This window comes from Mustelus asterias, chromosome 26, assembly GCF_964213995.1.
Source record: "Mustelus asterias chromosome 26, sMusAst1.hap1.1, whole genome shotgun sequence".
In the NCBI taxonomy this organism is placed as follows: domain Eukaryota; kingdom Metazoa; phylum Chordata; class Chondrichthyes; order Carcharhiniformes; family Triakidae; genus Mustelus; species Mustelus asterias.
In genome coordinates, this window is record NC_135826.1 from 49,927,005 (window position 1) to 49,948,613 (window position 21,609).

Here is a 21,609-nt window from a genome sequence, read left to right on the forward strand (position 1 = left end):
TAAACTTTAAACTTAAACTTACAGTTAATTGGTCAATGGAAAACTGATTCAGGATGATCATAGAAACCCTACAGTGCAGAAGGAAGCCATTCGACCCATCAACTCTGCACCAACCATAATCCTACCCAGGCCCGATTCCCGCAACCCCATACGTTTACCTGCTAACCTCTCTAACCTACTCATCCGGGACACTAAGGGCAATTTAGTTTGGCCAATCAACCTAATCCGTACATCTTTGGAGTGTGGGAGGAAACCAGGGCACCCGATGGAAACCCACGCAGACACAGGGAGAATGTGTAAACTCCACACAGACAGTGACCCGAGGCCGGAATCGAACCCAGGTCCCTGGAGCTGTGAAGCAGCAGTGCTAACCACTGTGCCACCATGCCACTCCCAATTCCTTGCCTAATGTTGTTGCTAACATGGACACTACTTCCACAGAAAGCAGGTAGGCTTTGCAAGGGATCAATTTCATTATTCATTCTTGTATTTGTGATTACAGCTTCAGAAATTTAAATTAATTTTGATCTGATCCGTGTCCGTGGAAGAAGGCAAGTTTTGAAGACAAGGGCTAATATCAATGATGTGCTTCTCACATCTTCTCCCTAAGGCTGTTGATCTGTAAATGAGAACCCCTGTTGACCAAATGGATTTCAAAAAAAAAGATTAAAGGTGCAAATAACAAAATCTTTGGCATCACCATTTTATGCTACTTATGCAGCTATCCTTTGCACACTCCTACCTTAGAAAGAGCTTTGTTAGCTCCAGAAGCTACAGATCCCTCCCACTGTTTGTATGGAGCTTGCATGTTCTCCCCGTGTCTGCTGGGTTTACTCCGGGTGCGCTGGCTTCCTCCCACATCCAAAGATGTGTGGGTTAGGTTGACTGGCCAAGCTAAATTGCTCCTTAGTGTCAGAGGGAATAGCAGGGCAAGTACGTGGGATAATGGGGAGAGGGCCTGGGTGGGATTGTTGTCAATGCAGGCTCGAATTACCGAATGGCCACTTTCTGTCCACACTGTAGGGATTCTATGATTCTGTGATCATGATGATCACAATAATGCTAATATCCTTTGAGGCAAATTCTCTTTGTTCTTCTGTGGGAAAAGCTAGGACAGATTCACTGTTTCTACTGAAAGATAGATAAATTAGCCATTGCAACATACAACAACTCATCTCTTGTTAGGTTGGCTTATACTTCACAGTATATATTTTTTGTGGTGTATTGGGATAGCGATGAAAATTTATTTGATAATTATTATTCTTGATTTGTATTTCAGTTAGAGATTTTGTACTCAGCATTGATAATAAGAAATATTTCTTATTAAGGCGTAAAACAGTAATGAGAGCATTTTTGCCTTTTGGGTTTGATTTGATTTGATTTATTATTGTCACATGTATCAACATACAGTGAAAAGTATTGTTTCTTGCGTGCTATACAGACAAAACATACCATTCATAGAGAAGGAAACGAGAGAGTGCAGAATTTAGTGTTACAGTCATAGCTAGCGTGTCGAGAAAGATCAACTTAATGCAAGATAAGTCCATTCAAAAGTCTGACAGCAGCAGGGAAGAAGCTGTTCTTGAGTCGGTTGGTACGTGACCTCAGAGTTTTGTACCTTTTTCCCGACAGAAGAAGGTGGAAGAGAGAATGTGGAAGAGAGAAGTTGGAAGAGAGGGTGTGTGGAGTCCTTAATTATGCTGGCTGCTTTTCTGAGGCAGCGGGAAGTGTAGAAAGAGCCAATGGATGGAAGGCTGGTTTGTGCGATGTATTTGGGGTCCGGGATGTGTCTGACAGGGTATTCAGGACTCTTAGGGGGGAGGGAGATAAACCACAAGTTATTGTACATGTGGGGACACACGACATAGGGAGGATAGGGGAAGGGGATATTAGGCAGGGATTTATGGAGTTGGGGTGGAAACTAAAGGCCAAGACTGACAGAGTGGTTATCTCTGGACTCTTGCCTGTACCACGGGATAGTTTAGAGAGGAATAGGGAGAGGGAAGGTTTGAATTCATGGCTGAGGGGATGGTGCAGGAGGGAGGGGTTCAGGTACTTAAGCAATTGGGGCTCGTACTGGGGAAGGTGTGACCTCTATGAGAAGGATGGTCTACACCTTAATCAGAAGGGGACCAATATCCTGGGGGGTAAATTTGCTAAGGCCATGCAGGGAGGTTTAAACTGATTCGGGGGGGGGGAGGGATCCTGAGTAGTGGGGCTGAAAGTGAGGGATGCATGGATGGGGACTGCAATGCACGGCATTGCAGAGGTGGGGTGGAGCAGGGTTTGAAATGTGTATACTTCAATGCCAGGATATTCGCAATAAAGTGGGTGAACTTGCAGCGTGGATCAGTACCTGGGACTTCGATGTTGTGGCTATTTCAGAGACATGGATAGAGCAGGGGCAGGAATGGATGCTGCAGGTCCCGGGGTTCAAATGTTTTAGTCGAAGAAGGGAAGGAGGTAGAAGAGGGGGAGGGGTAGCATTATTGGTCAGAGATTGTATCACAGTGTCAGAGAGGAGGTTTGATGAGGACTTATCTGTTGAGGTAGTATGGGCGGAGATTAGAAATAGGAGAGGAGAGGTCACCCTGTTGGGAGTCTTTTATAGACCTCCTAAAAGTTCTAGAGAGGTTGAGGAAAGGATTGCGGAGTCAATCCTGCTTAGGAGTGAAAGTAATAGGGCAATTGTTATGGGGGATTTTAACTTGACTAATATTGACTGGAATTGTTATAGCTCTAGCTCGTTAGAGGGGTCAGTTTTTGTTCAAAGCGTGCAGGAAGGTTTTTTGACTCAGTATGTAGACAGGCCAACTAGAGGTGAGGCTATATTGGATCTGGTGCTGGGAAATGAGCCAGACCAGGTGCTAGACTTGGAAGTTGGTGTGCATTTTGGTGATAGTGACCACAATTCGGTTACGTTCACCTTAGTGATGGAAAGGGATAGGCATGAACCTCGGGCCAGTGGTTTTAGCTGGGGGAAGGGTAATTATGAGGCTATTAGGAGAGAATTAGGAAACATAGGTTGGACTAGGAGATTACAGGGACTGGGAACGTCCGACATGTGGAGTTTTTTCAAGGAGCAGCTACTGCGAGTCTGTGATAGGTATGTCCCTGTCAGGCAAGGAGGAATTGGTAGGGCTAGGGAACCGTGGTGCACCAAAAAAGTTTCTTTGTTGGTTAAAAAGAAAAAGGAGGCTTATGTTCGGATGAGACGTGAGCACTCGGGTAGTGCACTAGAAAGCTTTAGATTGGCTAAGAGGGAGTTGAAGAGCGAGCTTAGAAGGGCTAAAAGGGGACATGAGAAGACTTTGGCGGATAGGGTTAAAGAGAATCCTAAGGCGTTCTATAGGTATGTCAAGAACAGAAGGTTGGTTAGGGCAAGTTTAGGGCCAGTTATAGATGGCAGAGGGAAGTTATGTGTGGAACCGGAGGAGATTGGTGAAGCATTGAACCAATATTTCTCTTCGGTGTTCACGCAAGGGGACATGAATATAGCTGAGGAGGACACTGGGTTGCAAGGGAGTAGAATAGACAGTATTACAGTTGATAAGGAGGATGTGCAGGATATTCTGGAGGGTCTGAAAATAGATAAATCCCCTGGTCCGGATGGGATTTATCCAAGGATTCTCTGGGAGGCAAGAGAAGTGATTGCAGAGCCTCTGGCTCTGATCTTCAGGTCGTCGTTGGCCTCTGGTATAGTACCAGAAGATTGGAGGTTAGCGAATGTTGTCCCATTGTTTAAGAAGGGGAACAGAGACTTCCCCGGGAATTATAGACCGGTGAGTCTCACTTCTGTTGTCGGCAAGATGTTGGAAAAAATTATAAGGGATAGGATTTATAGTTATTTGGAGAGTAATGAATTGATAGGTGATAGTCAGCATGGTTTTGTGGCAGGTAGGTCGTGCCTTACTAACCTTATTGAGTTTTTTGAGAAAGTGACCAAGGAGGTGGATGGGGGCAAGGCAGTGGACGTGGTATATATGGATTTTAGTAAGGCGTTTGATAAGGTTCACCATGGTAGGCTTCTGCAGAAAATGCAGATGTATGGGATTGGGGGTGATCTAGGAAATTGGATCAGGAATTGGCTAGCGGATAGGAAACAGAGGGTGGTGGTTGATAGTAAATATTCATCATGGAGTGCGGTTACAAGTGGTGTACCTCAGGGATCTGTTTTGGGGCCACTGCTGTTTGTAATATTTATTAATGATCTGGATGAGGGTATAGTTGGGTGGATTAGCAAATTTGCTGATGACACCAAAGTCGGTGGTGTGGTAGACAGTGAGGAAGGGTGTCGTAGTTTGCAGGAAGACTTAGACAGGTTGCAAAGTTGGGCCGAGAGGTGGCGGATGGAGTTTAATGCGGAGAAGTGTGAGGTAATTCACTTTGGTAGGAATAACAGATGTGTTGAGTATAGGGCTAACGGGAGGACTTTGAATAGTGTGGAGGAGCAGAGGGATCTAGGTGTATGTGTGCATAGATCCCTGAAAGTTGGGAATCAAGTAGATAAGGTTGTTAAGAAGGCATATGGTGTCTTGGCGTTTATTGGTAGGGGGATTGAATTTAGGAGTCGTAGCGTTATGTTGCAACTGTACACAACTCTGGTGCGGCCGCACTTGGAGTACTGTGTGCAGTTCTGGTCCCCACATTACAGGAAGGATGTGGAGGCTTTGGAGAGGGTGCAGAGGAGGTTTACCAGGATGTTGCCTGGTATGGAGGGGAGATCCTATGAGGAGAGGCTGAGGGATTTGGGATTGTTTTCGCTGGAAAGGCGGCGGCTAAGAGGGGATCTTATTGAAACATATAAGATGATTAGAGGTTTAGATAGGGTGGATAGTGATGGCCTTTTTCCTCTGATGGAGAAATCCAGCACGAGGGGGCATGGCTTTAAATTGAGGGGGGGTAGTTATAGAACCGATGTCAGGGGTAGGTTCTTTACCCAGAGGGTGGTGAGGGATTGGAATGCCCTGCCAGCATCAGTAGTAAATGCGCCTAGTTTGGGGGCGTTTAAGAGATCCGTAGATAGGTTCATGGACGAAAAGAAATTGGTTTAGGTTGGAGGGTCACAGTTTTTTTTTTTAACTGGTCGGTGCAACATCGTGGGCCGAAGGGCCTGTTCTGCGCTGTAATGTTCTATGTTCTATGTTCTATGTTGACGACCTTTTGTAGCTCCTTGTGTTCTTGGGCAGAGCAGGAGCCATACTTTGCTCAGTGTCTCTTTCATCACAATATAGCTGATTTAACAAACTTATTCCATCAGGACAATCTCAAACTGCCTCCTAAGAAGACACTGTTGATAAATAACAGAACAATTTAAATTTGGAAGTTTCTGTCATAAGAACAATTGATGATCTGCACCGCCCACCACTTATCAGCACCTGAACAAGCCATTTTTTTATTCATTCCTGGGACATGGGCGTCGCTGGCTGGCCAGCATTTATTGCCCATCCCTAGTTGCCCGAGGGCAGTTGAAGGTCAACCGCTTTGCTGTAGCTCTGGAGTCACATGTCGACCAAACCAGGCAAGGATGGCAGGTTTCCTTCCCTAAAGGACATTAGTGAACCAGATAGATTTTTCCAACAATCTACAATTGTTTCATGTCATCAGTAGATTCTTAATTCAGATTTTTATTATTGAAATCAAATTCCACCATTTGCCGTGGTGTGATTCAAACCCACGTCCCCAAAACATCAGCTGAGTCTCTGGATTAATAGTCTGGCGATAATACCACTAGGCTATAACCTCCCCAATCTCTATTGCTTCAGCCCCGAGAGCTACAAGTTACTACCTCCTCTCTCCAAAGGAATGCACGATGAGAAAGTCGTAAAAACAGTAAGTGCTAGAAAAACACAGCAGGTCTGGCAACATCTGTGGAAGGAAAAACAGAGTTAAGATTTGGGTCTGATATGACTGTACCAAGGGTCACAGTCTGAGGATACAGGGTCGACCATTTAGGGTGAAGATGAGGAGACATTTCTTCGCCCAAAGAGCGGTGAGCCTGTGGGATTCATTACCACAGGAAGTAGTTGATGCCAAAACATTGAATGTATTTAAGAGGCAGCTAGATAAAGCATTTGAGGTGAATGGGATCAAAGGTTATGGGGGGAAAGCAGGATTAAACTATTGAGTTAAATGATCAACCATGATCGTGATGAATGGCGAAGCAGACTTGAAGGGCTGAATGGCCTCCTCCTGCTCCTATCTTCGATGTTTCTATGTATATAGGACTCAAAGCATTAACTCTATTTCTTTCTCCACAGATGTTGCCAGACCTGCTGAGGTTTTCCAGCACTTCCTGTTTTCATTAAGATCTTCAGCATCCACAGACTTTTTCCCTGAGGAAGAAACAAATAATACAAATGAAAAGATGTACCAGAGTAATTTTAGACAATAATTTGGATCACTAATTTTTACAGATGCACCATAGAAAGATCCTTTCCAGATGTATCATAGCTTGGCATGGCTCTTGCTCTGACCAAGGCCGCAAGAAACTACAATGGGTTGTGAACATAGCCCAGTCCATCACACGAACCAGTCTCCCATCCATTGACTTCATCTACACTTCCTGCTGCCTTGGAAAAGCAGCCAGCATAATCAAGGATCCCACGCACCCCGGACATACTCTCTTCCATCTTCTCCTGTCAGGAAAAAGATACAAAAGTCTGAGAGCTACTCAAAAACAGCTTCTTCCCTGCTGCCATCACACTTTTGAATAGACCTATCATATATTAAGCTGATCTTTCTCTTCACCTGACCTGTAACTTCAACATGGTATCCTGCACCCTCTCCTTTCCTTCTCCCCAATGCACTCAATGAACGGTATGTTTTGTCTGTATAGCATGCAAGAAACAATACTTTTCACTGTATCCCAATACATAAAGTTAAAGTTTATTTATTAGTCACAAGTAGGCTTACATTAACACTGCAATTAAGTTACTGTGAAAATCCCCTAGTTGCCACACTCTAGCACCTGTTTGGGTACACTGAGGGAGAATTTAGCATGGCCCATACACCTAACCAGCACGCCTTTTGAAATGTGGGAGGAAACCGGAGAGCCCAAGGGAAACCCATGCAGACATGAGGAGAACATGCAGACTCCTCACAGACAGTGACCCAAGCCCAAGAATCGAACCCGGGTCCCTGGCGCTGTGAGGCAGCAGTGCCACCGTGCCAACATATGACAATAATAAATCAAATGAAATCAAATCAAGGAATTTCCTATATAAGACATACAACATCCTGAAGCACGTTAACAGTGACTGATTATTCTTCACATCAGTTGGAGTATGTTATTTAGAGATGTTCCCTTAACAGTGCTTGGCAATATTTCAACTCAACAACTGGTTTGAGGCAGTTTCCTGCAGGCAGAAGACTGTGGGGGGAAAAAGGGAAAATTGCTAACATTGCTGTTTTTAAACCTCAGTAAAGTATTTTCTTATTATTGCTTTTTGGGTTTCAAAAAAATCTAACTAAAATTCAAGTCAAGAATAATACTCGCTGCAGGAGTGCTTATACTGTGTAATTATCACGCCAAATACACAGTGATTTCTGCCTCCAGACTCCCAGCAATTCTCACTGTTACTTAGCTAGTACGCCCACAGGCTGATTACACCATGCTTTATTTGAACAGCAGTACAGACGGTGTGATACTGAAGCATATGTGCAACAACAATTATAATTTAGAAATCCCTGTTTCCTTGTACTTTTGAATTCTGGCTATAAATAAAGTATTTTGTATGCAAAGATGATTAACCAGACTTTTCTCTTGAAACACAAAGGCTGAGAGATGACCAAAGAAGGATCTTTAAAATTATGAGCGATTTTGATTGAGTAAATTCAGAGAGAGAATTGGGCGGGATTTTCCCATGGATTTTGGGACCCCCGACATCAGAACCAAACGGGGGTCCTAAGCTCGCAATTGGTGGCAGCGAGACTGGCTGAGCAGGAGGCAACCTCCTCATTGGTTGCCTCTGTGTTCGCTGGCTCCCAATCAGAAGTTTAACAACACCAGGTTAAAGTCCAACAGGTTTATTTGGTAGCAAAAGCCACACAAGCTTTCGGAGCTGCAAGCCCCTTCTTCAGGTGAGTGGGAATTCTGTTCACAAACAGAGCATATAAAGACACAACCTCAATTTACATGAATAATGGTTGGAATGCGAATACTTACAACTAATCAAGTCTTTAAGAAACAAAACAATGTGAGTGGAGAGAGCATCAAGACAGGCTAAAAAGATGTGTATTGTCTCCAGACAAGACAGCCAGTGAAACTCTGTGGGGGTTACAAATAGTGGGACATGAACCCAATATCCCGGTTGAGGCCGTCCTCGTGTGTGCGGAACTTGGCTATCAGTTTCTGCTCAGCGACTCTGCGCCGTCGTGTGTCGCGAAGGCCGCCTTGGAGAACGCTTACCCGAATATCAGAGGCCGAATGCCCGTGACCGCTGAAGTGCTCCCCAACAGGAAGAGAACAGTCTTGCCTGGTGATTGTCGAGCGGTGTTCATTCATCATCCCATCCCCAGTCCAACGCCGGCATCTCCACATCATCCCAATCAGAAGGCCTCTGCAACCCCACCTGAGGAGTACTCTGCAGAGGTAGGCCGGAGGGCGCCTTAACATGGAAGCGCACTTGCTGGTCTGCACTTCAATGCACTGAAGGCTCCTTAGGGTCATAGGGTCAGGGCGGCACGGTGGCACAGTGGTTAGCACTGCTGCCTCACAGCAAGAAGTCTCACAACACCAGGTTAAAGTCCAACAGGTTTATTTGGTAGCAAATACCATAAGCTTTCGGAGCACAGCTCCTTTGTCAGATGGAGTGGATATCTGCTCTCCAACAGTGCACAGACACAGAAATCAAGTTACAGAATACTAATTAGAATGCAAATCTCTACAGCCAGCCAGGTCTTAAAGGTACAGACAATCTGGGTGGAGGGAGCATTCAACACAGGTTAAAGAGATGTGTATTGTCTCCAGACAGAACAGCTAGTGAGATTCTGCAAGATCAGGGGGAAAGCTGAGGGTGTTACTGATAATGTGACATAAATCCAACATCCCAGTTTAGGCCGTCCTCATGTGTGCGGAACTTGGCTATCAGTTTCTGCTCAGCGACTCTGCGCTGTCGTGTGTCGTGAAGGCCGCCTTGGAGAACGCTTACCTGAAGATCCAAGGCTGAATGCCCGTGACTGCTGAAGTGCTCCCCCACAGGAAGAGAACAGTCTTGCCTGGTGATTGTCGAGCGGTGTTCATTCATCCGTTGTCGTAGCGTCTGCATGGTTTCCCCAATGTACCATGCCTCGGGACATCCTTTCCTGCAGCGTATCAGGTAGACAACGTTGGCCGAGTTGCAAGAGTAGGTACCGTGTACCTGGTAGATGGTGTTCTCACGTGAGATGATGACATCCGTGTCGATGATCCGGCACGTCTTGCAGAGGTTGCTGTGGCAGGGTTGTGTGGTGTCGTGGTCACTGTTCTCCTGAAGGCTGGGTAGTTTGCTGCGGACAATGGTCTGTTTGAGGTTGCGTGGTTGTTTGAAGGCAAGAAGTGGGGGTGTGGGGATGGCCTTGGCGAGATGTTCGTCTTCATCAATGACATGTTGAAGGCTCTGGAGGAGATGCTGTAGCTTCTCCGCTCCGGGGAAGTACTGGTCCCTCACAGCGCCAGGGACCCGGGTTCAATTCTGGCCTCGGGTTGCTATCTGTGTCGAGTTTGCATGTTCTCCCCGTGTCTGCGTGGGTTTCCTCCGGGTGCTCCGGTTTCCTCCCACAGTCCAAAGATGTGCAGATTAGGTGGATTGGCGATGCTAAAATTGCCCCTTAGTGTCAGGGGATTAGAAGGGTTGCGGGGATAGGGCCTGGGAGGGAATGTGGTCGGTGCAGACCTGATAGACCAAATGGCCTCCTTCTGCACTGTATGGATTCTATGATGTGGAGATGCCGCCGTTGGACTCGGGTAAACACAGTAAGAAGTTTAACAACACAAGGTTAAAGTCCAACAGCTGTTGGACTTTAAGCTGGTGTTGTTAAACTTCTTACTGGATTCTATGATACAGAGAAACATAGAAACTAGCAGCAGGAGTAGGCCATTCAGCCATTCAAGCCTGCTCCGTCACTCATTTTGATTATGGCTGATCATCGAATTCAATATCCTGATCTCCCTTCCCCCCATATCCCTTGATCCCTTTAGCCCAAAGAGCTATATCTAATTTCTTCTTGAAATCAGACAATGTTTTGGCCTCAACTATTTTCTGTGGTAGTGAATTCCACCCATTCACCACCCACTGGGTGAAGAAATTTCTCCTTACCTCAGTTCTAAAAGATTTACCCTCTTATCCAGAAACTATGACCCCTAGTTCTGGACTTCCCCACCATTGGGACCATTCTTTCCCAATCGGGAACAGATGCAGGAGAAATCTCTCTGCAGGATCAGACTGCAATTGCGGTCTTTCATCCACGTAACAGCATCATTGGAGAATGGAGTCAACCTACAACTTGCGGCCTCCACATGCGGCAAGGGACCTTTTCACCCATGGTAAGGTTCCAGCAACACTGCAAAATCATCTTTAATTGGGACCTTAACCACCCTAATTGGTTTCCTGTTTCTGTGGACCAAGCAATCAATCCTATTACCAACCTGACCTTGGGAAAGCACCTTAGTGACAGGAATGTGTGTGGGGATCCATTCCTTTATGGCCCCGTCCCTATTTTTCCAGCTCCCTCAATTCCAACTCCATTTCCAGAGGACTGGGAAATTCCAGCCCAGTGTTTCCTTTTGTGAGAAAGGGCAAAACTAGTGGCCATCAATTTATAATCATCTCAAGAAATCAAAGAGAGAATTCAAAAGAAACTTCTTTACTCAGAGAGCGGTGAGAATGTGGGACTTGTCATCCCAGGAAGTCGCGGTGAATATTTTACAGGTAGGTGTACTTAAGGCAAAATTAGACAAGCATATGAAAGAGAAGAGAATAGTGGGTTATGCTTAGGGTGGCCATTTCCAAATTTCTAAAAAGGAGGACAAAGATGGCCACTGCGCGTGCGCACCGCTGCATATCGCATCCAATTAAGATGGCGGCCGTTAATGCAGAGCTGAACATTGGAGCTGTGGCCTGGCTCGGTGCAAACATGACATCGGGAAACTTTTTTTCAGGGTTTGGGCTTGTACAACATGCTTATAAAGCCTTCCTCATCACCCTCCAGATTCATCGCTCCCTGATCTCCGCCATTTTTCTCTTACCGTTTGTCAATACGAGAGATAAACCCTGATCTGCCTCCCCATGACTCGCACTGCGCAGCTCCACCTTCCCTCATTCGATCCGATTGGCAGTCCCACTCCTCTTCCTATTGGCCCGGTGCTGCCGTCAATCAGTACCCGGGCATTGTGACCCAAAAAAGGAGGACAAATTAACGTCTGGCTCGAGGTGGCGCCGGACGGAAGACAGAGTGCTCAAAAGCCGGACTGTCCGGCCTAAAGTCGGACGTCTGGCCTCCCTAGTTATGCTGATAGAGTTAGTTTAAGGATGAGTTGAGGCTTGAGTAGAGCATCCTGGAGGGGGTGCAGAGGAGATTCACTAGGTTGATTCCGGAGTTGAGAGGGTTGGCTTATAAGGAGAGACTGAGTAGACTGGGGCTATACTCATTGGAATTCAGAAGAATGAGGGGAGATCTTATAGAAACATATAAGATTATGAAGGGAATCGATAAGATAGAATCAGGAAGTTTATTTCCACTGGCGGGTGAAACTAGAACTAGGGGGCATGGCCTCAAAATAAGGGGGAGCAGATTTAGGACTGAGTTGAGGAGGAACTTCTTCACACAAAGGGTTGTGAATCTGTGGAATTCCCTGCACAGTGAAGCAGTTGAGGCTACCTCATTGAATGTTTTTAAGGCAAGGATAGATACATTTTTGAACAGTAATATTGGGTTGATTAGGTTGAATTACCTGTTTCTGTGGTAAATATATATCACTTCTCGGCCTTTTGTCTAAGATCAAGAATCAGATCAAGCCTAAGATGAGGAGCAGTGCCTTATCTTGTCAGTTTGGATCCTGTTTCTCTCCCTTGTGGGGACCATGAATTGGATTCAATTGGATTTTGAATTTGGTTTTTGGAGCAAGTAAGGAATGGAGTTGGATTTGCCTGCACCATTCTGAGCATTGGCTTTGTAACTTTAAGGATGGAATAAAACAATTTTTAAAATATATATATTCAATGTAATTCCTAAACAGCCTCAAGCCAAACTATAATGCATAATTTCTTAGAATGTAACATTGGGTAAAACGGTGGCCCAGTGATTAGCATTGCTGCCTCACAGTGCTAGGGACCTGGGGTCGATTCCATCCTCAGGTGACTGCCTGTATGGAGTTTTTATGTTCTCCCGGTGTCTGTGTGGATTTCCTCTGGGTGATCCGGTTTCCTCCCACAATCCAAACATATGTGGGTTAGGTTGATTGGCCATGCTCAATTGCCCCTTAGTGTCAGGGTGGATTAGCAGGGTAAATATGCGGGGTTACAGGGATAGGATCTGGGTGGGATTGTTGTCGATGCGGGCTGGATTGGCCGAATGGCCTCTTTCTACACTGTATGGCTTCTATAATTCAATCCTATGATATAATTTTTGATTTGATTTGATCTGATTTGATTTATTATTGTCACATGTATTAGTATACAGTGAAAAGTATTGTTTCTTGCGCGGTGTACAGACAAAGCATACCGTACATAGAGAAGGAAAGGAGACTGTTGTGTTACAGTCACAGCTAGGATGTAGAGAAAGATGTGGATAAGAGCAGTGAACAAACGTTGTGCTTATATTTTTTTTGTCAAGGCTCATAAAACTAAATTCCCTGTTCAAAATAAGATAACCACCAAATCTAATATGAGGAATCACTAATTGCAGTTTTGCAACTCCTCAGCTTTAAGAACACAGGGCAGGCATTGAGTGTCAATCATTCCCCGGCTCGGGTCGCCATAGCAGTCAATGATTGACACTTGGATTAACCAAACCCTGGCCAGCTCTAGGTTAGACCCAATGTTACACTGGACGTCATTGCACCAGTAAGCGGAGAGTGGGCGGAGTGCCTCGCCAGTGTCAAAAAGAAGGCAGGTGTATCTTTGTAAAAGCTTTTTGAAAAGAGAATAATATATTTAGGAGAGGGGGAAGTAGTTGCTCAGTCCAGCTGGCCTTTGTATTAAAGATCTTTATATATGTGGCACATGCTTTTGACTTATTAACAGTGCTGCAGAAATAACAATCGAATTGGTCGACCAGCTTTTATATGCAAAAAATAAAGAGGAATAAGATTGGAAGAAAATACCAGGGTAGAATATATATATGATATCCATGATCATCATGCCAGCTTCCAGGTCTGGGACTAGCTGCGATTACTGGATAGATGGATCGCACAGAGAAATAGCCTTTGAAGATTACTACACAGTGGCACAGGAATTGGGAAGGTACAGTATGTTTTAATATAGGGGGGGGGGGGTACCTGGGTACCTGCAGGGCAGTGGCATGTGATGACTGATTGCAGTCTGAACTGCTCTAGTCCCGCAGTCACAAAATGCGTAACAATTCATCCTTCTGGCTCTGTGTTAATTACAGTCATTGCAAACAAACTGAGTTTATTTTTTTGCATCGTTTATCGTTTATATAAAGAGGAAAAAAAACATAAAACGAATTGTCTTTTTGCCAGTAGCCTCCCATCTGCAGCGGATACAAAAGAAACTTTATTTGTCAGATTGGGAATTAATTTACAGATGTTGGATACAGTAAGGACAACAACTGTGTAGCAACAATGTTGTCTTAATGAAATAAGATGAGGTGCATTATTAATCTAGTCGAGTCTATATTGTGTGTACTGTACTCAACTAGACCCACCAAGAGTTGCTACTAGTTAGAAAAAATGTCAGATTTCTTTTCACACACACCCTTCATTCAGATAAATTGTTTGCAGTACAATGTGTAATAGTATTTATTAATTTTGATTTGTATTTTTAACACTCCTATGTCATAGTTTTTTTAATTTGATGCCAAGAGGTCCAGGGCAGTGGGGAGACCACAGGGTCATCAGATTCCCACCTTTCTCTGCATAATATCTCTACAATTTGATGTTCCAATGTTTCATTTCTTTATCCACTGACTCGCTGCTATGTTATTTCTGTTTGCCGGTGCATTTTTTAAAATGGTTTTCTACAACCTACTTCTGTTATCATTTGGGTACTTCACTCTTGTTCAGAGATTAGGACAGTGGAACTGTGTCAGGATTTACACAAGCTTCAAGGATTTCTTTTTTAACATGGTTGTGGGATGTGTTTATTTATTCATGTCAAAAGTGGATTAACGCTGCAATGAAGTTACTGTGAAAATCCCTAATCACCACACTCCAGCGCCTGTTTGAGTACACTGAGGGAGAATTTAGCATGGCCAATGCACCTAAGCAGCACATCTTTCGGACTGTGGGAGGAAACCGGAGCACCCGGAGGGAACCCACGTGGACATGGGGAGAACGTGCAGACTCCGCACAGGCAGTGACCCAAGCCATGAATTGAATCCAGGTCCCTGGTGCTGTGAGGCAGCAGTGCTAATCACTGTGCTGCCTACCATCCCTGGGCATCCCTGGAAAGCCCAACATGACCATATTTCCAGAGAGGCTGTGGTCTTGGTGGGTCAGTTTTTGCAAGAAATCCCTGGAAGTGTTTTAAGTGTTTGCCAGAACCCTGGGGGCAAGGGGGTGGTGGGAGTGGGGGGTGGGGGGGGGGGGGGTGGCAGGCAGGATGGGGGGTGGTGCGTTAGTATTTGCAGGAGACTGAAAGTTTGTACATAATTAACAGAGATCCTTAGGATTGTGTCGATATCGGATTGAGATTCTCAGAGGTGTGTTAGCCTTTGAAAGCGGTCCCCAGAATATTTCAAGGCACTCTGAGGAAGCATGTCAATATTTGCAGGGGCCCCTGAGAGTATCGGGAGTCCTGGAATTGTGGCAGCATTTGCGGGAGGGTGTTATTTATTTGCAGGGGTTGATTGGTGGTTGTCAGTATTTGGTGGGTGCAGTCAGAATTATGCCAATATCCATAGGCGATCCAACAGGGGAGGCAATGGTGTAGTAGCATTGTCATTGGACCAGTAATCCAGAGACCCAGAGCAAGATCTGGTTCGAGTCCCACCATGGCAGATGGTGAAATTTGAATTCAATAAAAATCTGGAATTAAATATCTAATGTAACCATTGGCGATTGTCGTAAAAACCCATCTGGTTCACGAATCTGCCATCCTTACCTTGTCTGGCCTACATGAGACTCCAGACCCACAGCAATGTGGTTGACTCTCAAATGCCCTCTGAAATGGAGGGCAGTTAGGGGCAAGCAATAAATGCTTGGCCCAGCCAGTGATGCTCACGTCCCATACAAATGAATTCGTACAAAAAAGACATAGCCTAAAGTTTAAAAACTGGCCAATCTGATTTAATGGTGCCTATATTTTAACACTTTGTTCCAATTTTATAGATTTTAAATTAGACAAGGCCGTTTTGTTTGGTTGCTCTGGGGTGACCCCAGAAATTAGCGCAGTCCTCATTTTCATATCGAAACGCTCCAGCATTCATCTAAGACCTTCACTCTGAACTCTGTGTAGAATAAATTAGAGTCATAGAGGTTTACAGCATGGAAACAGGCCCTTCAGCCCAACTTGTCCATGCCGCCCTTTTTTTTAATGAGTAAGCTAGTCCCAATTGCTCGCGTTTGGTCCATATCCCTCTATACCCATCTTACCCATGGAACTGTCTAAATGCTTTTTAAAAGACAAAATTGTACCCGCCGCTACTACTACCTCTGGCAGCTTGTTCCAGACACTCACCACCTTCTGTGTGAAAAAATTGCCCCTCTGGACCCTTTTGTATCTCTCCCCTCTCACCTTAAACCTATGCCCTCTAGTTGTAGACTCCCCTATCTTTGGGAAAAGATATTGACTATCTAGCTGATCTGTGCCCCTCGTTATTTTATAGACCTCTATAAGATCACCCCTAAGCCTCCTACGCTCCAGAGAAAAAAGTCCCAGTCTATCCAGCCTCTCCTTATAACTCACACCATCAAGTCCCGGTAGCATCCAAGTAAATCTTTTCTGCACCCTTTCTAGTCTAATAATATCCTTTCTATCATAGCGTGACCTATTGCAAGCTCCAATTAGTTAGTTTGGATTTTGAACTGTCTGGCAAATGGTTCTCAGAGGGACCACCTGAGGTTGTTCAAACTGCAACATTTTGTGCCCTTCCTGGTGCCACAAAGAAAACTGCAGACCACTGACCACTCACCCTGCAGACTTCCCTGTAGCCCTCAGCGCCAGCAGAAAGTTATTAGGCCCTGACAGGTATGCTGTGCAGGGCAGCTCACCTGAATTCTGAAGTTGAAGCCTGAGCCTTAAGAGTGTGAATGAATTTAAACCCCAATGTTATAACTGCAGATTGAAATAAAAGTGTAAACTGCCACCAAATTCCCCTTTTGCTTAGTCAGTAATGCTGGAGCTAAAGTCTTTCTTTGGGACGGGGGGGGAGTTCTATCTGATTTGACCTCATGTACTTAGCAGGATTCCACTGTAGCACAAAGATATTAGTAACACTATCAAAATACAGTGTTCAACGTGTGCGTATGTTTACACACTGTTTACAGTTTCAGTGCTTACATTTTTTTACTGACTATTCTTTTGCCTACTAGCCCTATTTAGAGGCTATTCTAGTGTGCAATGTGTCAACTAAACTCAGATGATATATCAGCTGCTATTTTAAACCAAACCATTTGCTGGAATCTGTGGTTAAAATGAAACCTATTTCATTTAAAGTTTCAAAAGGACTGACTGAACACCAGAACATAAGCAAAGATGAAATATCTAATGGGACTGCCTGGCAGGTACAGGTCAAGTCAGTTTGCAGCTTCAGTTGCCTTATTGCTGCTGTGTTTGCGAGGCTTGATGAAAAAGGAGAATGTGAGTATTTCCTTCTCCACCAGGTGAAGAACATTTGAAGTGCATTTTCTGTTAAGGTAATTAAAGTAACATCTTTGAGTCAACTAAGTGATGGTCAGACGCTGTGAGGGTGTTGGGGTGGAGTGGGGCGGAAGCTGAGTGGTCTATTTCACTGGATGAGATATCATAGAATCCCTACAGCGCAGAAGGAGGCCATTTGGCCCATCGAGCCTGCACCGAGAACAATCCCACCCAAGCCCTATCCCCCATGACCCCATGTATTTACCCTGCTAATGCCCCTGACACTAAGGGGCAATTTAGCATGGCCAATCCACCTAACCTGCACATCTTTGGAGTGTGGGAGGAAACCTATATTATTTATATGATATTATTTACATTTATTTTGTCTATAAAATAATGAGGGGCATAGATTAGCTAGATAGTCAACATCTTTTTCCAAAGGCAGGGGAGTCTAAAGCTGGAGGGCATAGGTTTAAGGTGAGAGGGGAGAGATACAAAAAGATCCAGAGGGGCAATTTTTTCATACAGAGGGTGGTGAGTGTCTGGAACGAGTTGCCAGAGATGATAGTAGAGGCTGGTACAATTTTGTCTTTTAAAAAGCATTTAGACAGTTCCATGGGTAAGATGGGTATAGAGGGATATGGGCCAAGTGTGGGCAATTGGGACTAGCTTATATTTTTTAAAAAGGGCGGCATGGACAAGTTGGGCCAAAGGGCCTGGTTCCATGCTGTAAACCTCTATGATTCTATGGGTGGAATTTTACCGGCATGTCTGCCCGAGGTTCATGCAATCCCGCCCAAGGCCAACGGAGATTGCCGTTCTCCGAGCCTCGCCCACCCCCGGAATCAGGACAGGTGTGCCGGTAAAATTCTGGCCTATGACTCTAAACCAGAGCATCTGGAGGAAACCCACGCAGACACAGGGAGAATGTGCAAACTCCACACTTACACTAAGCTGTCCAGCATGGCCTTTCTCCGGCAGAGCACATTATGAGATACAACCAATCAGAAGGGAAATACTGGGGGTCAGATGGGAATCCCGAAATGTCAGGTGTAACTTCAATGGAGAGTAAGATCCAGCACGATGTAAAGTCAGCACTCGACCCAATTTCTTGATGGAAAGCTATGTTAATGGTGTCGCTATTATGACACTGATGCAATGTTGAATCAACAGTAATTTAAGAATGGTTATCACCAGTACAACACAATACAACTGAAGAGCAGACAGTTGATTGGACATTGGCAGTGTTTAAATATGTTAATATGGGGTAGTAAATGATGCTTACCTGAGAAATATAGCAGACTGTAGAAGGACAGTATCATAAAGCTATTGTGGGGCCAGGTGGACAGTGTATACACATGTATGTATGCAGTGTCAGATTGAGAAGTTTAACTAGTTAATGATAATGAACTTAGATCAGTTGCTTTATTTCTCCATACCTAATGGATTATGGATTTACTTGCAATACCATTCTCGTATATTATGAATCTAGGTTAACTTCACTACATATGTGGAAATGGTTTAACTCAGCCAGGGAGCAGTAGGGGTGCTCAGTTAGAAAAGTGACTGATATCGGAATAGGAAATTGACCATGATTCCCATTTGGCTCATCTACCCAGTGACTCCTGGAAAGTATACATATGTGGATATTGGTTAAGAATAGAAGTGGACCCACTGGGTTGGTCTCTGCAATCGATCATACTATTATCACTCACTGTCCAGGTGCCCATAATGAAAAATTAGCAATATATTTGATTTGATTTCATTTATTATTATTGTCACATGTATTGGGACACAATGAAAGGTATTGTTTCTTGCACACTATACGGAAAAAACATACCGTTCATAGAGTACATATGGAAGAAGGAAGGGACAGGGTGCAGAATATAGTGTTGCAGTCATAGCTAGGGTGTAGAGAAAGATCCGCTGAATATGTGGCAGGTCCATTCAAAATCTGACGGCAGCAGGGAAGAAAGTGTTCTTGAGTCGATTGGTACGTGATCTCAGACTTTTGTATCTTTTTCCTGAAGGTAGAAGGTGGAAGAGAGAATGTCTGGGGTGCGTGAGGCCCTTGATTATGCTGGCTGCTTTTCCAAGGCAGCGGGAAGTGTAGACGGAGTCAATGGATGGGAGGCTGATTTGTGTGATGGACTGGGCTATGTTCACAAACCCTTTGTAGTTTCTTGCGATCTTGGGCAGAGCAGGAGCCATACCAAGCTGTAATACAACCAGAAAGGATGCTTTCTATGATGCATCTGTAAAAATTGGTGAAAGTAGTAGCAGACATGATGAATTTCCTTAGCCTCTTGAGAAAGTAGAGGCATTGATGGGCTTTCTTAACTATAGCATCAGTGTGGAGGGATCAGGACAGGTTGTTGGTGATCTGGACACCAAGAAACCTGAAGCTTCCTACATGCCAATCCTTCTAGAACTGTACCCCATTAAGAGTGAAAGACTTTGGGAAGAGAAGAGGGAAATGTGGTGAAAGGAGGAAGTCTGGTAACAGAAGGCCTTCTTAAATGGAAAGTGTCATAATAAATAGATTCCATTAGATTGAGAAATAAAGGAAGAACTTGCAATTATATGGTATTTGCATCCTTGGCACATCCAACATCGCCTTAAAGCAATGCAATACTTTTGACTTTCGCCAGATTTATTTCATTCTTTCATGGGATTTGGGTATCAGTGGCAAGGCCAGGAATTGCTACTTACGGGCAGCACGGTGGCACACTGGTTAGCACTGTTGTCTCACAGCGCCACGGACCCGGCCTCGGGTCACTGTCTGTGTGGAGTTTGCACGTTCTCCCCATGTCTGCTTCCAGGTGCTCCGGTTTGCTCCAAAGATGTGTGGGTTAGATTGATTGGCCATGTTCAATTGCCCCTTAGTGTTAGGGGGATTAGAAGGGTAAATGCGTGGGGTTATGAGGATAGGGCCTGGGTGGGATTGTTGTTGGTGTAGGTTCGATGGGCCGATTGGCCTCCTTCTGCACTGCAGGGATTCTATGGGATTCTATGATCACAAATGCAGCAACCAATTTGCACACAGCAAGGTCCCATTACAATTTAAACAATCTGTTAATTCTTTTTGGTGCAATTGGTTTGGAGGAAATAGATAATACTTTACAGGAGTAATGTGGACACCAAACAAAGAGTAATTAAGTTAGAGAAATGATTAAAGACAAAGAGATAAGCTTTGAATAGGGATGTAAGGAAGATGAGATAGGTCAAGAAGTAAGATGAGGAATGGTGGAGAAGAGGATGGAGAGAAAAGAAGGGCAAGTAGGAGAGCAACATTTAAATTAATTTCTTTCACCATGGCCTGAATTTTATGCTCCCCACACTGGAGGGTTTATAAGAGGAGGGATGATCATGAAAGAGGGTGAATGGGCTTCCTGCTGGATTTCCACCCACCCCGATCTCTCAGCAATTTGACACTGGGACGGGTGAGGCCTTGCTCACCCTTGGCACAATTGAGGCTCTTGAGTGACCAATTATTGACCATCTGGGGGCTTCAATTTATAGGCTGGCGGGAGGAGTTCCCAAATACGAAGGAAGCCCAAAAATAATCAGGCTTTGGCCTGGGGCGTGAAGGAGGGTGCCTCCATCAGAATATTCCATCCCCCCACCATTGGTAACCACTGGGCCTCCCTTCCCAACCCCAGCCTCTCGCCCAACTCTCATGCCAAAACATTGAATTTGATGCCAAAACATTGAATGTATTCAAGAGACGGCTTGATATAGCACTTGGGCGAATGGGATCAAAGGTTATGGGGAAAAAGCAGGATAAGGCTATTGAGTTGGACGATCAGCCATGATCGTAATGAATGGCAGAGCAGGCTCGAAGGACCAAATAGACTCCTCCTGCTACTATCTTCTATGTTTCTATGTTTCTCAGTGCCCCACTGTCCACCCACCCACCCCCCACCAGGCCGCCCCAATCTTCCCTGCCTCTGGAATTGCGGGACTTAGGCTTCAAGGATTGTTTGCACTCCCAATCCTTTCCACTTCAGCTTCAGGTGATGCAGGGACTGGGGTAAGGGGTGGAAGTTCCACCTACGGCTAATTAACGTTCCTTGGGGTGGGTAACTCGCCTCCTGATGCTTTACTGATGTATTAACATCTCGGCTACAAGTGTGTGACTGTGTAAACCTGCCTCACTCTCTGCATTTGCCTTAATTTCAATAAAACTGCCCCATTGCTGTTAAAAAAAATCGCCTCCCAACCCTGCAAAGCCTGTCCACCATCTACAAGGTACAAGTCAGGAGTGTAATAGAATACTCTCCACTTGCCTGGATGAGTGCAGTTCCAACAACACTGCAGAAGTTCAACACCATCCAGGACAAAGCAGCCTGCATGACTGGCACTTTGATCCACAACATTCACTTTAAAAAACAATTAGCTGCTATTTCCTAGATTTCGACTGCAGTCTATGTATGAACAATATGTTTTGCCTTGAGATTAGGTTCTTGGATCATTGGTACATGCTAATTCAATGGAGGGATAAACCTGTTTAAAATGAATGACCATGTTAATTAAACATACAAAGCAATTTGATATTCAAGAAGCATAGGCTGCAAAATTGGAAATGGCCCAAAAGAAACTGCGGGGATTAGGGTGCGTGATTACCCCCACACTAAGTGTCTCCGAT

The 21,609-nt window shown here is 44.8% G+C and overlaps 1 protein-coding gene across 1 annotated transcript in view; it reads left to right on the forward strand.

Moving 5' to 3' along the window:
* Positions 1–13,329: 13,329 nt before the first annotated feature.
* Positions 13,330–21,609, forward strand: part of LOC144479772 (calcium/calmodulin-dependent protein kinase type IV-like) — a 192,058-nt gene continuing 183,778 nt past the window's right edge. The window contains exon 1 of the mRNA XM_078198812.1: positions 13,330–13,442. Within this exon, the coding sequence (XP_078054938.1) occupies positions 13,330–13,442 (113 nt within the window). The remainder of the gene's footprint in view (positions 13,443–21,609) is intronic.